Source organism: Diceros bicornis, chromosome 9 (assembly GCF_020826845.1).
Source record: "Diceros bicornis minor isolate mBicDic1 chromosome 9, mDicBic1.mat.cur, whole genome shotgun sequence".
In the NCBI taxonomy this organism is placed as follows: Eukaryota; Metazoa; Chordata; class Mammalia; order Perissodactyla; family Rhinocerotidae; genus Diceros; species Diceros bicornis.
The window spans coordinates 75,306,075-75,326,966 of record NC_080748.1 but is presented as its reverse complement, the minus strand read 5'-3'; the positions used below and the strand labels follow the sequence as shown (position 1 = coordinate 75,326,966).

The window sequence follows — 20,892 nt, the reverse complement described above, 5'->3', positions numbered from 1 at the left end:
ACATATAAAGAAACTCTATAAATTTATAAGAAAAAGACAATCGACCCAATTTAAAAAGTGGATGAAAAGGCAATTTCAGAAGAGGAAATTCAACGGCCAACAAACACATAAGATTTTATCCTTACTTGTTTTTAGAGAAATGCAATCTAAAATGAATAATGTTAACTATAACAATAACTGGCAAAAATTGAAAAATCTGGTATCAAGTTTTGGTAAGGATGAGGGGAACTGAGAACTCTCACACAATCCTGAACGAAGGTAAAGGGTACAACCACTCTGGAGAGCAATTTGACAATGCCTAGCAGAGATGAAGAGAATACTCAATTGCAATGCTATATGTGACAGCTAGGAAATGGAAACCAAGTGTCCCCAGTAGAGGAAGAGTGGTTTATTCATCCAATGGAATACCAAACAGCAGTTAAAATAAACTCAGTGTACATGTATCAATATGTTTTTAAAAAGGTATCATATATTGTATTCATATTTTTGCAAAATTTCAAAACACAAAATAATAGCATAGACTATTAGTGGACACACACTTATGTAGTGAGCACAGAACCATGGACTGGTTTCTTCTACAGCAGATGATAGACGGAGAGGGAAGGGGAGGTGTGGGGGGTGGCACTATTGGTAACAAGCATATTTTTTTTTAACAAAGAAAGAGATAGGAAGTAAATATGGCAAAAAAATATACAGTTGAATTGGAGGCGAGGAAGTAGATCCTTTTCTGAAGATCTGGGTAGGAAGGAAAACAGAAAATGGGGCTGTATAACGGCAAAGTTACACTGATTTAGCTGAAGATAGTAAAATGTTGTTATAAACATAGAAAAATATGAAAAAATTGATCAAATCAGAACTGTGAGATTTGAATTAAGTGACAACATGGATGGACATTGAGGGTATTATGCAAAGTGAAATAAGTCAGAGGGAGAAGGTCAAACACCCTATGATTTCCTTCATTAAGTAGAAGATAATAACAACAATAAACAAACACATAGAGACAGAGATTGGATTGGTGGTTACCAGAGGGGATGGGGGAGGGAGGAGGGTGAAAGGGATATTCGGCACATGTGTGTGGTGATGGGTTGTAATTGGTATTTGAGTGGTGAACATGATGTAATCTGTGCAGAAATAGAAGTATAACAATGTACACCTGAAATTTATACAATGTTATAAACCAATGTTACTGCAATAAACAAAAATTTTAAAAAAAATTTTATTTTTTAGTCTCCAAGTACCCAACTATGATTGTGAATTTGTCCATTTCTCCCTTTAGTTTTGCCTGTTTTAACTTCTTGTATTTGGAAACTTGTTAGGCACACACACATTGATAACTGACTCTGCTTTATCATAACCAAGTACCCCTCTTTGTTGTTTTTTTTTTTTTTGTGTGTGTGTGTGTGTGTGTGTGTGTGTGTGAGGAAGATTAGCCCTGAGCTAACATCCGATGCTAATCCTCCTCTTTTTGCTGAGGAAGATTGGCCCTGGGCTAACATCTGTGCCCATCTTCCTCTACTTTATATGGGACGCCACCACAGCATGGCTTGCCAAGTGGTTTGTCACTGCGTGCCTGGGATCCAAACCTGCGAACCCTGGGCTGCTGAAGCAGAGAGCGCACACTTCACTGCTGCACCACGGGGCGGCCCTCATCTCTGTTTTTAGTAATACTGATACAGAGGTCAATTTTGTCTGGTACTAATGTGGCCATTTCAGCTTTCTGTTTCCATGATATATCTTTCTTCATCCTTTTACTTTCAACATTCCTTGTATCTGTATTTAATGTGTGTCTTGTAGATTGCATATAGCAGTTTCTTGCTTTTACATTCAGTCCGACAACGTTTGCCTTTTGATTGGAGTGTTTGGCTATTCAAACTTATTGTACTTACCCTGATACAGTTGGATTTTGCTATTTGGTTTCTATTAGTCACATCTGTTTTTTGTTCTTTGTTTCTCCTTTCCAGTTTTGTGTGTGTATTAAGCAAACATTTTTTAGTATTTCATTTTAATTTATTGCTTTTTTGTTTTGTTTTGAATTTTTTTTTTTTTTGCGGTGCGGAAGATTGGCCCTGAGCTAACATTCACTGCAAATCTTCCTCTTTTTGCTGAGGAAGATTGGCCCTGGGCTAAGATCTGTGCTCATCTTCCTCTATTCTATATGGGACACCACCACAGCACGGCTTGATGAGTGGTGTGTAGGTCCGCGCCCAGGATCCGAACCTGCGAACCCCGGGCCACTGAAGCAGAGCACGTGAACTTAACCCACTATGCCATTGGGCTGGCCGTACTTTTTTTTTTTTTTTTGCAATATTTCATTGCATTTTTTCTTCTGTTTGTTCTAAGGATTACAACATGAGTCTTGAACATCACAATGTGCTTAGAATACTAAATTACTTCAAATAAAATACAAAAACTTTGCAGAGTATAGTTCCATTTAACATCACCCCATCCACTGTGATACTTTTTTTCTTATGTATTACACCTATATATCTTAGAAACCCATCAATGCAGTGTTATTTTTGCTTTATGCAATCATACGTCTTTTAAAGAAATCAGGAAAAAAATAATGAAAATGCATAGTTGTTGCCTGTAGTTAAGGAGTTCACAATTTAGTACTGGTTCTTAATTTGAGGGAGGAAGTAGGTCATAGATTCCTTCCAGGAATTGACGAAGGTTAAAGATTTTCACTCTCCTGCCCATGTCTACCCCTACCCCATCCCCCCCATCATGTATACACTCACAAAATTGTGTATTCAATTTTAGTAAGTAGGACTACCCTATGAAGAATTAGGATATCCCAACCCAGTAATAAACAAGTACACTACTGCAACTTCTGGCAGGGATAAAATAAGGCTTTTGTGCTCATTTTCTTAAATTTCTATCCTAATAGTTTGCTTCCTATTTGAATATATGTTCTGGAAGAAGAATTTTGGTTGGTTTTGATCCCTGTTTGGCCTCTGTGCCTAGAATAGTGCCTGGCACATAGTAAGTACTCTTTACGTATTTGCTGGGAGAATGGCAAATGAACGAATGCTCCACAAAAATAAATAAATAAATTATCCTAGGTTCTTTTAAAGGAGACTGGAAAGTTGACAGCAGACATACTTTTTTGGTGCTAAGTTTACACTTTCCCCTATGACAAACAGAGTTCACCTGTCCTGCCTCTGGTACACCAGTATGATCTCAAGTTGTCAAATAAATAACACGCTGTTGTAAAATGTTTTAGGTATTCACAAAAGATTAAAATATAAAGTGCTTAAAGAGTTTAGTTTCCTATAAATATTTGACAATCAACACCACTCTATATTAAGACAAGATGGGATAAGAATAACCTCATTAAATTTTATCTAAGTTATACTTCATTACTCAAACTTTTGAGACAGTATCACTTATTATAATACTACCTTCCATTTATACATTACTTTCAACTTTAATTTTCATTATCTCATAAACTTGTATTGGGACTTCTGAATGACAGTCTTCTCGAAACTCACAGAGTCTATGAAAAAACAGGCAAGAGGCTTTAAAAATAGACTGCATGCTCAGATTTGCATGTCAAGAGGCCAGAGGAAACTCTAGCGGAAGGGGTCTGGCAGGGCCTCAGAGCCGGGAAGCACAAGAAAAGGGTGAGAGGCCCAGTGACAGGGGACCAAGCGGCAGCAATGGTCTCGAGCAGGCCAGGAGTCAGGTCCAGGATGACCAGACACAATGAAATGGAGCAAGCGCCTTGTGTCTAGAGCTGGGATCAAAGCACTTGAGCAGCAGGGTTCAGGAACCCGGCCAGGAAAAGGAACCCAGAGGTCAGGCAACCAGAGAGCATTCTGGGCCACATGCAGCTGAAAGCCCAGGCCAAAGAGCCAGGCCACAGCTCTGGGTAAGAGCCAGGAGCCCCTACAAGCCAACATTAGAAGCTATTACCTCACAAATAGAACTGAGAATGTAAAACAACAGGAAATGGTTTTTCTTTTAGGCCATTGATAAACATGGACATCAATTAAGTACTTATTCCGATTCTTCAGATTATTAGTCCTTTTAGAAAGGGAATTGTGAAATAAAGCTCATGAGGCAAATAAAGAATTTAACTTGTTGGGTAGAAAACATGTGAAACACTCTTGATCATAGAGAGTAAACCTCAACTGTCCTCTGGTCCTGTTGAGTATTAGCATGAAACCACAACAGGCAAAGGTGAGAAACCATGACTTGGCAATGACATCCAGGTGTTTGTTGATCTCTTTTTCCAGCCAACTGTGGCTGAACAAAAACCCACCCAGCAAACGGCACTGCCAGGGTTCTATGAACCATCGTCCCAACGTTCAGAAACCTATCATCTAATGGGACAACAGGATAAACACAAGGAGCTGCTTTCCCACAGGGACAAGGGGGCCTTCACAAGACAGGGCGGAGCCAAGGGAACAAACGTCCCCTTGCACCTGGACCCCATCATACAGACTTCATATGCAGTCAAGTCCTGAAGAAACTAGACCCACTGAGGCCTCAATTATTCATTTGACACGTACTTACTGGAGATCTAGTATGCGCTAGGCTGTGTTCTAAACACTAGGATGTAGCAGAGAGCAAAACAAAGAAAACCCCTGCTCTAATGGACCTTTTCCTATTCCTTCTTCTCCACTGAAAATGCTAAGGAAAGAAGGAAGGAACTTCAGAAATTATTTATTTTATTATCCAAAGAATATGTATGCAAATTAGGGATGCCAAAAGCCATTTGTGATTAATTATGAAATGACTGTTCTTTTCATGACAGACAGAATCGTGGGGCTTTAGCACTTATTGAAAGAGTCTTGCTGTCTTGTTCTTTGTCAAGTGCAGAAGTGATTCAGATGAACTTCCTATAGCTCTCGTATCTCTTTTAATATCATTTTGAAGTACATAGTTAAAACACTGGATATCCTTCTGATTCTTGGGAAATTTAATTACAATAGGGATAGAATTAATTAGACTGATCACAGATTATTTGTTTCTAACACATTGTCTTGGAAAGCTGCTCTAAGCTTTTCCTTTTGGAAGATCATGCATCAGGAGGGTTAGGTTAACTGTACAAAGCAGAAAACTGCAAATAACAGTGGCTTAAATACAACAGAAGTTTATTTCTCCCTCATGTTAAAAAAGCTCCAACTATCTTAACTGCATTCCAGGCAGCAGGGAGATGAAAATAAGGAAGGGCAAAAGGCTACTTTAAAGAGCCTTCCCAGAGGTCCCACCAATATGTATTTATAGCTCAATAGCCAGGATGCCAGGATTTAGTCTGACAGATATACCTACATGCAAAGAAAACTGGGAAATGTGGTCTTTTAGTTGGAGGCACTGCTGCCCAAATAAGATGAAGGTTCTGTCACTAAGGATAAAATATATCAGGAGACAAATCAGGTGCTTAAACGTAAATATCTTTTAATATTCCTTTTAACAAGGAGACCATTCCCCTTTAAAAGTATATTCACTTTCATAAACTGATTGAACAAACTCAAATTAAGGGGAAAATAGGCTTATGTTGAAACTTATTCCTTACATTGGACTAAAAAAATAAACTAAAAATGAATGTGAAGATCTGGAACGATTTATGCATTTATAGATAAAGACTCAATGGTGAAAAACTCAACGCTTTCTAAGACCAGGAACAAGGCAAGGATGTCCATTCACCAATTTTATTTAACATTGTTCTAGAAGTCTTAGCTAGTACAGTTAGGCAAGAAAAAGAAAAGGCACAGATTATAAAGGAAGAAGTAAAACATATAAACAAAACATATTTCCTGATGACATGATTATGTATGTAGAAAAACCTAACGAATCACAGAAGATCTATCAGAAATAATAAACAAATTTACCAAAATTGCAGTATACCAGAATATACAATAGCAATATACAGAAATCAACTGCATTTCTATATTAGCAACAAACAATTGGAACAAAAATTATAAAAACAACTCCATTTAAAATAGCATCAAAAACTCACAAGTACTTAGGAATACATTTAATAAAATAAAAGATGTGCAAGGCCTGTACATTGAAAATTTGAAAACTGCAAAGGGTATTAAAGAATTGCTAAATAAATGTAAAGATACACCATGTTCATGGATTGGAAGACCCAATATTGTTAGAATGGTTGTATTAGTTACTTATTACTGAATAACAAATTATCCAAAACTCAGCGGCTTAAAACAATAAGCATTTATTATACACAAAGTTTACATGAGTCAGAAATCTGGTGGTGGCTTAATTGAGTGTTTGTGGCTCAAGGTCTCTAATGAGGCTGCAGTTAAGATGTCAGCCTACCTGTACTCATCTGAAGGCTTGACTGGGGCTGGAGGATCAGCTTCCAAGGTGGCTTAAAAACACAACTGGTAAGTTAGTGCTGACTGTTGGCAGGAGGCCACAGTTCTTTTCCATGTGGACCTCTCCACAGGGCTGCTTCAGTGTCCTCATGACATGGCAGCTGGCTTCCCCCAGAGCAAATGATCTGAGAGGGAGCAAGAGGGAAGCAGCTGTGTCTTTTATGACCTGCCCTTTGGAGTCACACTCTGTCATTTCTGTCATATTCTATTCATTATAAGTGAATCGCTAAGTATAGCCCACACTCTAGGAGAGGGGAACTAAGCTCCACCTCTTGAAGTATAAAATAATTCATGGGCATGTTTTAAAATCATCACAATGGCAATCCTCCTCAATTGATCTATAGTTTCAATTCAATCCCAAGCAAAATCTTAACTGTTTTTTGTCTTCTTTTTTTTGGGAGGGAGGGTGAGGAAGATTTGCCCCGAGGTAACATCCGTGCCAATCTTCCTCCATTTTTTTGTATGTGAGACACTGCCACAGCATGGCTGGTGAGTGAAGTAGGTCCGTGCCTGGGATCTGAACCCACAAACCTGGGCCGCTGAAGCAGAGCGCGTGGAACTTTAACCATCTGGCCACGGGGCTGGACCCTGTGTTTTTTCTTTTTTTGAAGAAATTACAAGCTGATTTAAAAATGCATATGGAAAGTCAATGTTCCTAAAATAGCTAAACCAGTTTTGAAAAAGAACAAAGTTGGAAGACTCATATTACCTGATTTCAAGACTTACCAAAAAGCAAAAGCACTCATGACAGTATGGTGTTGGCATCAGGACAGACATATAAATCATTGGGATAGAAAAGAAAGGCAAGAAATAGACCCACACTGGTCAACTGATTTTCAACAACGGTGCCAGGGTAATGCAAAGGAGAAGAGTCTTTTCAACAAATGGTGATGGAACAATGCTACATATCCATATGGAAAAAAATTTGTAAAATTATATGGTATTACTTTGCAGTGTTAAACATACATTTATCATATGACCCAGCAATTCTACTCCTAGGTATTTACCCAAGAGAAGTAAACATATGTCCACACAGAAATGTGTACACAGATGTTCCAAGCAGCAGTATTCATAATAACTCAAACCTGGAAGCAACCCAAATGTTCCTCAACTGGTGAATGGACAAACAAATTGTGGTGCAACCAGACCACAGGTTAATACAATAACAAGGGATGAAATAGTAATAAAACGTAGACTGATCTGCAAAATATCATGTTAAGTGAAAGAAGTAAAACCCAAAAGACTTCATACTATACAATTTCAATTATATGAAATTCTAGAAAAGGCAAAACTATAATGACATAAAGAAGATCAGTGGTTACTTGGGGATGACAATTGGGTGAGAGGACAGAGAGCAAAAGGAATGAAAAAATGTTCAGGGTGAGGGGACAGTTTTCTATCTTGACTGTGGTGGCGGTTACAACTGTATACAATTACCAAAATTCACCACACTGTAGACTTAAAATTGGTGAATTTTATTGTATGCAAATAACACTTTAATAAACCAAAAAAAGAGAAAAAAAGAATTTTTCAGAAAAAAGTGTAGGTGAAGATCTAGAAAAGTCTAGACATTTCTAGATACATAGATCTTCTTTTAAATTTTATAAGAGGTGGGACTTTAGCAGACTAAAAACAATCTTTAGCAACAAAAACTTCTGATATCTAGAAAATGTTTCCAGCTAACATAAACCAATATGAGAAGACTTTTGATAAAAAGCTATACTGTCTATAATGAATAAGTTCAAAATCACATGCATTGATTTTACTGTAGTTTTTTCCCAGAGGTTATCATCAAGATAGAAGAGAAATATCAACACAATCAGCCCCAAAGAGGAAGGAACATTGGACACTCTATTAAAAAAGAAAATCAGTTTAAAGTGATAATCAAAATTGATTCGAGTCTTTTCATTTCCTCATAGGAAAACAATGTGAAGACCTTGTGGGAAAATGCTCTGTGCTGCAACTGACGTGATAATCTACCAGTTATCATCGAAAATTTAAAATATGGGTGCTTTCTTGGTAACCTCTTCCTTATCTCCATTTCTTTTTCCTTTGACCAGCAGCGGTACTGAACCAGCTTAGTATATTTTAAATCATCCTTTAAACTTTCTTAAAGCCATCTTTACTTCACTTTCTGGTACATGACAATGCCAGAAACACAAGACAACGAGCTGTTAAAAAACGAGGTTTGAGCTGCATTTTTAATCCATCACACGGAGGAGTAACTAGTTAAGTACCTTGACGATCTTAGAAGAGAAAGTATAGCTATAGGCTAGATTCTTCATACCACAAAGAAAGTAAAGGCTGCCAATGGGATAAAGTGTTCTTGGACATAGGTCAGCCCACAAAATTCATAACGAGGGCTGCAGAAAGATGTTGCTATGTGTCTTTTAGCACCTCTGGGTACTTTTAAAACTTCTTCATATCCAGGGTCTCCCTCCAGAATTGTGTCTACATTGATGATGCACAAGGCCTGACCTTAGTGGTGTAGTCAAGAGAAGATCTAAGGATAGCTTTGTATGTAAGTGTCTTGTGGTTGAAACAGACATGGATGAGAGCCTTGAAACATGCAGTGGAAGGCACTGGACCCACTGGACCAGGACCAGAACACCTGGCCTTTGGTCCTGGCTCTATCATCCATCAGTTGATAGATAGTTCCAACTGAACTTAAGTCTCCCCATCTTTAAAATGGCAAGTCCAGGTTCTCAACCACTGTAGAGATTGTAACAAGAACCTAGTAAGGCAGTACACACTGAAAACATCCTGATTATCACAAAGCGTTACAGTGTTTTATAGCACAGAAATTATTATTTTGATAATAGCGAATTTTGAAACTCAACAATTATTTATAGAAGGTAGATAAAATGCCAGACATTGTGCTAGGCACTAGGGATTATAGAGAATAAAGTATAATCCTAAACTGAAAGACAGGGCTGACTCAGAAAAAGCTTCAGAGTCAGGACTTAAATGAGTAAGATTTTGCTAGAAAAAGAAGGGATCTAATGGTGAAAGAAGGGATATAGTTTGAAAGAAGTACATGTGGTTATGCAAAGCTACCTCTTAAGGGAATAGACACTAAAGCTAGAGCACCTGCCTTTGAATTCTATCCCCACTACTTATCAGCTTACACTCTTGGCAAATTACTTCGATTCTCTGTGCCTCAGTTTCTTCATCTATAAAATGGGAATAATAGTCCCTACTTCATCAGGTTTTTATGAGGACTAATTAAGATAATATTTGTAAAATGCTTAGAAAAGAGCTGAATTAGTGTTTTTCTCTAGGTTATACTGTGGTAACAAATTATCCCAAATTCCAGTAGCTTATAACAAACATTTATTTCTTACTCATCTTACAGCCCTGCTCCATGTGTCTTCTTCATTCTGAGGTCTGGGCTGAAAGAGCAGCTTTTATGTGGCACATGCTTTTCTCATGGCAAAGGGAACAGAGCAATGTGGAACCATGCAATGGCTCTTAAAACTTCTGCTTGTGAAGCATTCATCACTTCTGTTTGTATTTTAGTGGCTAATGTAAGCCACAGAATAAAGCCTGATGTTAACAGGGCACACACAGGCGCTGTAGGGAGGGCCCCAGTAGAGAGGGGCAGGAAATATTTTGAACAAACAAAAATATTTGAACAAATAACAATCTACCACAAGCACCTGGTACATAGTAAGTGCTGTGTGTTTGTTAAAGAAAATAAGTGATTACACAATGGCACAGAATCCTGAGATAAATGAGACTTCGGGAACAAGTAAACTGTTCAGTGTTACTACAGTACACGGCACACAGGGGTGATAGGTACATGAGGAGGCCGAATTTTGAAAGTCTTTGAAAGGAGGCTAGGTTTTTGCCTATAGGCAAAAAAAGAGAAGTTGCAGTAATAAAAATTTTATAGCTATATTTTATAAGGCACTTCTGTGCCACTTTTATCAAGACATTGGCACAATTTCATTTATTCTACATTGAACATTTAAAAATCAAAGTCTATTAGTCACTCCCTCCCTGTGTAATACCTGCCTAATAAGACCCTCCCTGTCAGCCCTGGACTGAGCTGCAATTGGCACAACAAGGCAGAGGCAGATGGTTTCTTTCAGAAATTGTGAAAAGAGGAAATTGGCAAAAGCAGGCTCTTTCTCTTTTAATCATGTCAGAATCGGCTCAGGCTAACTAGGTCAGGACGGGGAAGGGGGCATGGAGAGGAATGGAGGGAAAAGCGGGGAAGAGAGAAGGTATGAAGGAACCAGTAAGAGAGAGAGAGTGGGTGTGTGATGCCCGGTGGACTGATAAGCGCTCAGTTCAGCGTTGGGATTATAAACACTATGTTAACTACAAGAAGGTGAAAGTGCCCTCTAAATATGCATGTTTCCTAAGGATCTACTGTTGTCTTCTACTTTACAGTTGGTCCTTTCACAGCTTTAACTAGCCTTGACTTCCTTCTGCAGCTCTGTCCTCATGTTCAATGCATTGCTAGAAAATAATCTTAATCCCTAAAACTCAGCTGAAAACCATGGGCATCAAATGAGTTATTTGATCGGCCACACTGTACCCTTCTTTGGTCAATCTGGAGAGAGATCTAAGGGAAGAAAGAATCAAGAATAGAAGAAAAGGAAGCATGAAGAGAAGAGAAAGACATGCAGAGCAGAGGAAGGCACAGAGCACTCCATTCTCATTCACCCAGGAAGTGGATCAGAGCTCCAAAACCTACTCCAAACAAGTTTAAATTTCCACAGTAAATTATGCTAGTTCCATGACCTTTCCCCTTAATGTCATATCATGTCTTGGAAAGGTGATCAATGTCAGGTTCTGTCTGATGCTTTTTCTTTTACAGTTACCATAAGACAACGTTTTATTTTTTGTCCTTAAAACTATTGTGGAGGGAAGAGAGAAAGGCCAATCACAGCCCACAAATGAGCCATCCTGACTCCTTCAAGATTGCTCACTTTTCCCTTCCCCTTTTCTCTGATTTACAAACCCTAATAAGACTTCTATGATTGTGCACCATCGTGAAGTTTTTTGTTGGAAAAGCTTTAAAAATCCCCACTGCCTACAGAGAAAAATACAAACTCAGACCACATTCAAAGTGCTAAATAACCTGGTGTCAATCTGTTTCTCTAATCTTGCTACTGGGTCGGACTGATTTTTTTTCAACACTAAGGTTGCTTGATCACAAGATAATCAAAGTCTGATATACTGTACGGAACAGGTAACAAATGCAGGAAATGGGTAGACTGTAAAGGGATATGTTGAAGGGAGAAGGCTGGAGCCTGAGAAATACAGCCTGCTAATTTGCTCTCAAGTAGTTTGAAAGAGGACCAAATGATGATAAATATGTGAATTGTGAAAAGAGAAAATTGGCAAAAGCAGGCTCTTTCTATTTTAATCATGCCAGAATCAGCTCAGGCCTGAGACTTCAGCTTTTGAGAATTAGGGTACATCCTAGTGGTAATGACTCACTACTGTGATTCATAAAACAGTAGAAAATGAAGAAGTGTGGGGATATGGATGGCCCAAAGGCCCTCTGCAGAATTGCAAAAAGAACTTAAATAAAGTTCAATAAGTAAGCAACATTTTCTTTAAGGAAAAAAAGTATTAATGTGTAACAAGACTAGTGGAATTGTGACTATACATGAGTGGTCTCAGTTTCTGAAGGTCTCTTACTGAAAACATTAAAAAGAACAGTTAAACATGATGGTGAGAATATGACGGAAGCAGTGTATAGTAACATTTTTGAAGTTCTTCCTTAAACTGAAATATTTCACTTGGCTACTACAGCCAAGCTTTCCAATTACAATTTTGCAACCTTACATGAAAATAGTCATATTTTAAATATTAAATGTTGGTATTAAAAACCAGAATTGCCAAAGGAAAAACACAACATAAAAACATGTATCAATGATACACGTGAATGATCTCAAAGTAATCTTTCAGCACAACCAAATGTTGTTTACCCTTTTCTGGGCAGCAGCTGGAATCTCTGATGGATCACAGAACAGAACTGAAGACTGACAGCAGTCCTAGGCAACTAACTTATTATTGCTCCTAGTAAGCTAAACATTTTTTCTCCCGTCAACTCAAGAAAAAATTTAGTCCTCATTCTTTTCTGTGACACCACTGAAGACAGAAAGTAGGCTCCCCCCTACTAAAATGCTGTACTGATATAATTTATCAACCTCCTCCTCTTTTAATCAGTTGCACAGTTTAAAGTTACATATCTAGAAACATTTATAATCATACAAGAATGAGTGACACAAGGAGAGAGAAAAATTAGCCTAACCAAAATAAATCCACCAATAATTAAATAAAAGAAACTAAATCCAAAGTTGGCAGCTTTCCAGAAAAGCATGAGTAAAGTTTTTGGTTTCTATGACAGCAGATAACACATGACTTATGTTTTACACAAATGTCTTTTTTTTAAAAAAGCTCTTTCTCTTAAAAAACACATAATTGCCAGATTGAAATAAAATTACCTCCTTAACACATACAGTATGTTAGGAGAACTAGTGGTTTCAATGCTAAAAGGTGACATTTCATCAACAGGTTTTCTAACATTCTCCCAAAACACTGAATACCATCTGTGCATTTCTTTTTGGTAGTAAGAATTTATTTTCTTTTTAATATTTTATTTGGCATAAAAATAAAAAAAAAAAGGAAGTCACTTGATATATGGGGAGAGAGGAGAAGTCACGTTGAGCAAGAGACATCTGGCACAAGCTGTGGCTTTGTAAATCTCAGACTTTGATCCCTTAATCAGCGGCGTGTAAACCAAACATTCACAAATAATTTTAATATCCTCTTTTATAATTATCCTTATCTAAAGTATACCATATTATATTAAATATTTAATAATAAAAATGTGGTTTTTCTGAAAAAAGTTGGAAATAAAATATTCATTAAGTTCAAAACAAGCACCAACATTTATGATATAGCATGAAGGAAAACTGGCTATGATTATCACTGATACTAATCCTTTTAAGTAAACATAGTATCATCTAATTATGGTGGAATAATGAGAAAGAACAAGGATGATATGAAGATTTATCAGATTTGTGTTCAAGGTAGGAGGTCAGTAACACTGGCTGAATTAATTACTCTAAGAAGTGAACATTCAATTAGCTCACAGGTATTTATTAACGGTAGGATTATTTAAATGCTAAATTCATCCGGGAATTATACTCCAAATACTGTGCAACTCTATTCACTCTTCTGAAACAAGGGATTTTTATGGTAAAAATTTGTTAAACTTCTGATTCCTTTAAAAAAAACTAAAAGAAGCACCTTACTACCTGTTAAACACTGGAAAAGTACTATAAAAGACTGTGACCACAACATGCATATTTTAGATTTTAAAAAGACTACAAAGAGATGAACAATGCAAACTCAAATTCTAGAGCACCGAATGTCACAAAAATAAACTTTCTGAGGTGATAGCAAGCACTTAATTTATAACCAAGAGTCTGAAAACAGAATAAAGAAACAAAATGGGACGTCTTAAAACAAGTGAGTCACACAATGAGTTATTAAAGAGGGGTTCAGATAATGAGAGCAAATCAATCAACAGTGAACCAACATAATGAAATGAAGGTACTGCTCAAATTTTTGAATGCTTTAGGAAAACATACAAAAAAGGACTCAAGACCATCACTGCTAAGAGAAACAAAATGTGTCATGAAAGACATAGTAAATTCTCATGCTGCTTTTATTATGAAGGCAATGAACTATCTATTTATTGTACGCAGGCTGGTTAAGTAGTTGTCAATCAAGCTGGCAGTTCAAGTGGGGATGAGATTCGACTGGGGAGAGCCTGGCAACTGTGCCCCATAGAACTGGTCTGACCCCAGGCCATCCCTAAATCACTACAAGTCTTAAGAATACCAGGTGGCTCAGGTGGTTTGAAGACCTCACAGTGGAGTTCAGCTCTGTGGTCCCAAAGCAAACCAGATAACTAAGTATCTGAGAAAAATATTTAGAGAGGAGAACAAAGTGACTTTAATCCCCAGAATTTTGAGTAGAAGCTGTGAGGAATAAAGGATTAAGTTGTATATGAAAAGAACAAACACAGAAAAGGAATAATATAGACAGCATAAAGAAAGGAGGGAAGTAGGCAGATTTAAAGTCATGACACAGTGGCCCAAAATACCATTCACCCAGGAAACAAGAACAAATAGTGATAACGTACTTAAAATGTCTGCAGTGGAATGCATAGCTATTTCCAAATCATGTTATATATATAGCTAAAGGGAAATCATAGCTATTTCCCTTTCATGTTATATATATTACTATGAATCCATTCTGTCACTTTATTAGCTTTTTCAAGAAATAAATTAAAACTATATTCCATACACACTAGTTATAAACTTATTTTTATATAAATTTCGGAGTTCAAATTTAAGGCATAGATAAAAATAAAGCTCAATTTCGTGCTCTAGATTTCTTGTTAAAAACCTCATAAATAGAGTTTAAGACAAATGCTTATTAAAATAAAATCACATACAGCAGCATGGGAATGGGTGGGATGAAGACATTCTAGCACACAGAATGAGGACGCCAGCCAAACCCTTCGGCTCGTTCCCTTCTTCTCTGGTCGCACGCCCGATGAGTCTTCCGTCAGTTCCAATCCACCTGACTTCCCACTTAGCCTTATTTTTTTCCCTTGCATGACAATGTCTCTTTACAAAACAAGCAGAATATCTCTCACTATTTTTAGTAAATTCAACTTCTCCATTTTCTTTTCTATCATTTTTTTCCTTCTATGAGTTGGACTACTAATGTAATTTAAAAACAACACCAGTGACAAGAAACTCAGCTAAAACTTTCATCAAAATTACCTTGAAAATTGAGACAATCCTTCATCTCAATTATCCATGTAACTGGCCCTTTTTCATCATTAAGGAAGTAACATTAAGACAGAACCTGACATGGTTAAAAGAACGTTGGAGACAACTGAATATGACCCATAATCTAAATATGGCATTTTTCCTAAAGTTTCTTCAGAAAAGAGAGGGAAGAGGAGGAAGAGAGGAAATCATACTTACAAGTCCACTTATGGCTACAATCCAGATGTAGGAACCAGAGGTGAAAAGCTATAAAAGAAAAAAAAAGGCAACTAAAATTGAAATTCAACTGCTAGTCACAGTATATTTATTTTAAAAAACTATAGTCATAACCATTTGTTAAGTATTAATTATATATATCTTAATATAAACAAATAGAAAATTAACAAATATCAATTCTGATATGTAAAAGAAAATAATATATTAAGTTTTCTTTTTTTTATTTAAATCAAGACCTCTGCCTTTCTGTAGCCTAAAACAGATTGGTTGAACCTGGCCCACACCCATGCAAAGAAAAATAAGTGAAATCCAAGCATATTCTTATTTATAAATGGATATTAATTGATTTAAACAAAGTAAAATACCACATATAAAGAAATAATTAGAATTAACAACATACAATATATGTAGTCACCATCCAGTGTTTGGTGTTAAGCCACGACATGTAATATTAGTTATGTAATTCTCTCATTTCAATTTCTCATCATTGTTACTCTAAATTTAATGGGAAGACTTCTGCAAGCATAGGAGTCCATGTCCAAGACTACTCTACTTAATTGTTTATATTCCCATCCCAGCTCACCCAAGGAAGAGCAAACTAACCATGGCAAAGTCAATTAATGGCAAAAGTAATTAGAATTAGGTCTCATGAAATCTCTCCCTTTATTTTCCAAATCGTTTGCATCCAAGAGTTGTGCTCAGGATGAAAAAAAAAAAAAGTCCTAAGACATTTCAAAGTGTTCCTGCAAGAAAGGAAAGATTTGTAGCCTAGTGTCTGTTCATACTTAGATCTTTAGATTGGGAGTTTAAGTACTCCTGCTTGCAGAGAAAGAAGCAGGCTACCCAGGTTCATTGCTGACATTGTGCTAGATGAAAACCTCAAACTTCTGCACATTTATCAAGGATACATAGAAAAAAAGATACACGGAAAGAGGACAGATGCAAAGGCAAGAGATGACAAAGCACTGGTGAAAAGGAGGCTGGCGAGCTTCGCTCCGGTGCCGGCTTACCCATGGAGAAACGAGCACTGGCTGCAACTTGAAATGGAATCCTTTAATCTAGTATGGATGCTTATTCAGTGTAAATGACTCGCATAATAACAAGGATGAGAATTATGTGGAATAACATCTTTCTTCTAAAAACATAAAGAGTAACAGAATAGCTAACACTTTCATAGCACTATGTGCCAGGCAGTGATCATCGTGCTTTTCTTTTATTAAACTTGCTGAATCCTCCTAATCACCCTAGGAGGTAAGTTCTATTAGTACTCTGGTTTACCCACGAGAAGATGGAGAGGTTAAATAATTCACTCCAAGTCAAAGAGCTGGTGGGTGGCGGAGCTGGGAGTATACCCAAGCGGTCTGGCTCCACAGCCTCATGCTCATGACCTCTCCATGCTACTATGTCTCATACACAAGTAAGAAGAGCATATCATCAATTTTGTCAGTGAATAATTATTTCCTTTGGACTCTTAAGCCCCTCATCTTACTGCATATTTGGTCCCAATCGTGTCTGCTCATGTTTTGACAGTGTGTATGTTTCTTCTTGCTGCTGGGCTCCTTGAGGACAGGTGCCACATCTCACACTTCATTTTCTCCTCCACAGCCCCTAGCACAGGGCACTGCATGACTGGCTTTCAAGCCATTTGATACTTAAATGACCCTTCAAACAGTTTTGCTCTTCTGATAATGATTAAAGTCATTCATTCACTCATGCAGGCATCCATCAAATGTCCCTGGCTTCAAGAAGGTGTTATGTGGGAGACAGAGAGGCACAGAAAGATGTGCAAAGGTCCAGAGGGGAGGGAGGGAGAAAACAGAAACTTTGAGAATAAGGGACTCATACTCACTTCAAGGTGCAGAGGGGTGAGAGTTGATACTGGTTAGGTAAGAAGAACCCTTATGCTATTTACGCTAAGGACTTTAGAGTTTATCAAGAAGCCAATGAGGCATTGCCACCTCTACTTTCTGATATCAACTTCTATCTCACCAAAAATAAAAAATACATTCACAATCTCAGAAAAACCAATGGTGATAGAGACATAATAAATTACTAATTAATAATAGGAACCAATTGACTTGGCTCTTATTATCTGTATAGATTACCCTAAACACCCAATACTGTTATCTTTAATCCTTAAAATGACACTGTAAAATAGATATTTTTATCCCTACTTTACCGATGGGCAAATGGGGGCTCCGAAAAGGTGACAGAGAAAGCAAATAATTATCAGAGCAAGTAATTAAAACCAAAGTCCACTTGGCTCCAAAGACTTTCCACAATGCTCCATTGAATTTCTGCTTCATAAATAATAAAACAGGGTTTCTTGCCCTCCAAGATGCTATATAACTTTAGAGTTGGGAGGAACTACGAAGTCAACATGAGACTCAGAGGGCTTCCATAATTGACCTAGGTCTCAAGCTAGTGAGTGCCACATTAGAACCAGAACTTCGATCTCCTGCCCCAGGTCCAGGGTACTCTTCTACCATTGCATTCTGCCTCCTGTTGTAACATCTTTAAAAAAAATTGAACAACCACAGCAAATCCAGTAATAAGAATAAAATGCAGAAATGCTCTATTGGGTTATATGAATATTAGGAAGGATAAGGGAGAGTGTCAATACATAGGTTGAGAGGTGAAGAATAAACATATCTCATGAGAAACGGTTGTAAAAGCGGTAAGGAAACACCCACCTGAGATGAGCCATTGATAACACATGACAGCAGACTAGAGAAGTTAGAGGAAATGCTAAAGGTTAAAAGGGGAGGGAGGAGGGCATTTTACAGCGACAGAAGTATCCGGTTTGATATGTGTGGGATAAGGAATGTTATGAGTATTAACAGTGGATCAAAAGGCCAAGCTACACATGGTACCACAGGAAACAGTAGAATAAAAGTTTACATCAAAAGCTGTGAGAGTGAAAGAAAAGTGACAAGTATTACAGGTAGAAAACTGAAAATCATATGCATCTTCTATCACTGGGCCTGGAACCGCAGAAAGCGATCAATATTTACTGAATACTGGGGAAGATAACCTTTCTCAATTTAAGTCAAACAATAAGTAGTCTTAACGATCTTCATATCAAACCATTTAGCAAATGGTGAGCAGCTATCATGCCTATGCAACACAGAAGTTACAAAGTTGGTAAAGGATATCTGGTTTCTTCTTCAGAGCTTTATTTGTGACACTGTATTCAATAAATTAATTTTGACAGTGATTTTCCACTTTCCACCTTTTGACTGTTCTCATTTGTTTCCACTTCATACTATGATTTTTACAAAGTACTTACATGCAATTGTACAATGAAATTAAAATATTTTCCACTGATACAAATTACAGTGAAAGCTCTTATCAGATTTCTAAAGGCTATGAAAGTATTCTAGTATCTTATATACCTTGATGTTCTTGTTCTGAAACACTTCCTTTGAACATTTGATATAAATCATGAAGCCAAACTTATGGGAAAAAAACATTGTTTTCAAGGAGATCAAATAAGAAAAAGACCAAAAAAAACCCAGATCTGGTTAAAGAAATGTGAACATAAAATTGCATACTGTACCTGTAGTCCCAATATATAAATCAATGTCTTGTTTGTGATGGACAACGGGCCCAGAATTTGTGCCACTTGGACTCTCGGTATGGAGCAGTAAAATGGTACAAACAGAGCAAACACAGGTGCCAGGCTATGCAAACAAATAAAAAAAAATCACTCTAGTATAACACTCAATTTAAAATACCAATGGCAAATGTACATTTGAAGTAACACTGCTTATAATTTTATTTCAGTCTGAAAGCAAGGTCTTAGATACACAAGTTGGTTTCTATATGTGCATAACATCCGAAATAATTTGTACTTACATATCACATTTTAAGAAAACTCTAATTATCTAATCTTTGTTGACCCCCCCGAAAACTATTGCAAAGAAGTGGTTCAGCATCAACTAATTGTCAGGCACTATGAGAAAATTTAAAGTTGATGCCATGTTTTCTTCCCATGAATGACTTAAAATCTAATGAAAGAGACTAGACAAACCAAAAGCAACAGACATTATAATTCATCATGGTCAAATCCAAAAGCCTCATCTCAGACTTTGTCCAATTATATATTAACATAGCACCACTTACCACTCCTGCCTTCCCTTCCTCAAATTCCTTCCTCTTTTTGTCTTAAACCCTGTTTCTTGCTGGTTTCCCCACGATTTCTCCTACCACTCTTCTATCCTCTCCAGGGTTTCATTATGGTCTTTTCTTCCTGCTCCAGTCTCTCCTTGTACAATTGCAAGCCCTTCTATGGGTTCAGGTAAGAAAATGAAGTGAGTCTCACAACTATCTGTCTGTCCCCTCACCTTGGTTATGAAAACTCAATTTGGTATCTTCAACTTGACACATTCAAAAGTCACAAGTGTCTTTCTACCTAAAGGCTTCTCTCTAATCCATCTCTTAACACTGTTAACAGTATTCTCTTCCCAAAACACAACATTGATCATGCCACACCCCTGTTTAAAACCCTTCCTTCCACAGGCTTCCAGTATCCAAAGAGAAAACTTAAATACTAGCATGAAATAGCAAAGTCCTCCAATTCTTTCTTATCACTGTAGTTTCCACAACTGTTGTCCCCTCCCTTGCCCTCATCTGGCCTCCGGCCTCCCACACTCACCCCCTAAAGATGCTGCCTGGGCACATTAGGCTCTTTTCATTATACACTGACACAGGTGATGTGTCAATTTCCTAAATGTCCTTTCCACTTTTCTGCTTAGGAAACTTATACTTACAGTGTATGACACAGCTCAACCCTTCTCCTCAGTGATTTCTCCAACTCCTCCTGGTGGTTAGTAGCTCTCTTCTTTGCCCACAAAGCTACCTCAGTTACACTGTTTCAATGAATAACCTGGGCACTATGTGAGAGGTGGTAGGCCAGGTACAGGAGCTCCATCTACATCAATGAGTAAGAAGCAGTCGAGCCAGTCCTGATGGTCTGGTGTTCAAAGTTCGGCACTCACTGCTCTGGCAGCCCGGGGTTCAGTTCCCAGGCACAGAACCACACCACCCATCTGTCAGCTGCCATGCTGTGGTGGCAGCTCACATACAAAAACTAAAAGGACTTACAACTAGGATATACAACCATGCACTGGGGCTTTGGGGAGGAAAAAAAAAAAAGAGGAAGATTGGCAATAGATGTTAGCTCAGGGCGAATCCTTCCCTGCAAAAACAACAAAAACAAAAAACAAAACCCTAGATGGAGGAAAAGAAGGAATGAATCTAAGTAACTGAAAAACCGTGCTGTTTTTTTTTTTTAAAAAGAAGCAGTCGCTAACCTCAAGCAACTAGCTCCAGGATTGCAACCTCACATTCCCACAAGGGTTGGGCAGACAACATGAATGACTAGAGTGTTTTGTTTGCTTGTTTGTTTCTGGTGAGGAAGATTAGACCTGAGCTAACATCTGTCGCCAATCCTCCTTTTTGTTGAGGAAGACTGGCCCTGGGCTAATATCCGTGCC

At 37.6% G+C, this 20,892-nt stretch overlaps 1 protein-coding gene across 1 annotated transcript in view; it reads right to left on the bottom strand.

Annotated features, from left to right (window-relative positions):
- UBAC2 (UBA domain containing 2) overlaps positions 1-20,892 on the bottom strand; it is a 166,695-nt gene that overhangs the window by 46,540 nt on the left and 99,263 nt on the right. Inside the window, exons 5-6 of the mRNA XM_058548419.1 lie at positions 18,954-19,077; positions 15,377-15,424 (exon numbers count right to left, since the gene is read on the bottom strand). Of these exons, the coding sequence (XP_058404402.1) occupies positions 15,377-15,424; positions 18,954-19,077 (172 nt within the window). The remainder of the gene's footprint in view (positions 1-15,376; positions 15,425-18,953; positions 19,078-20,892) is intronic.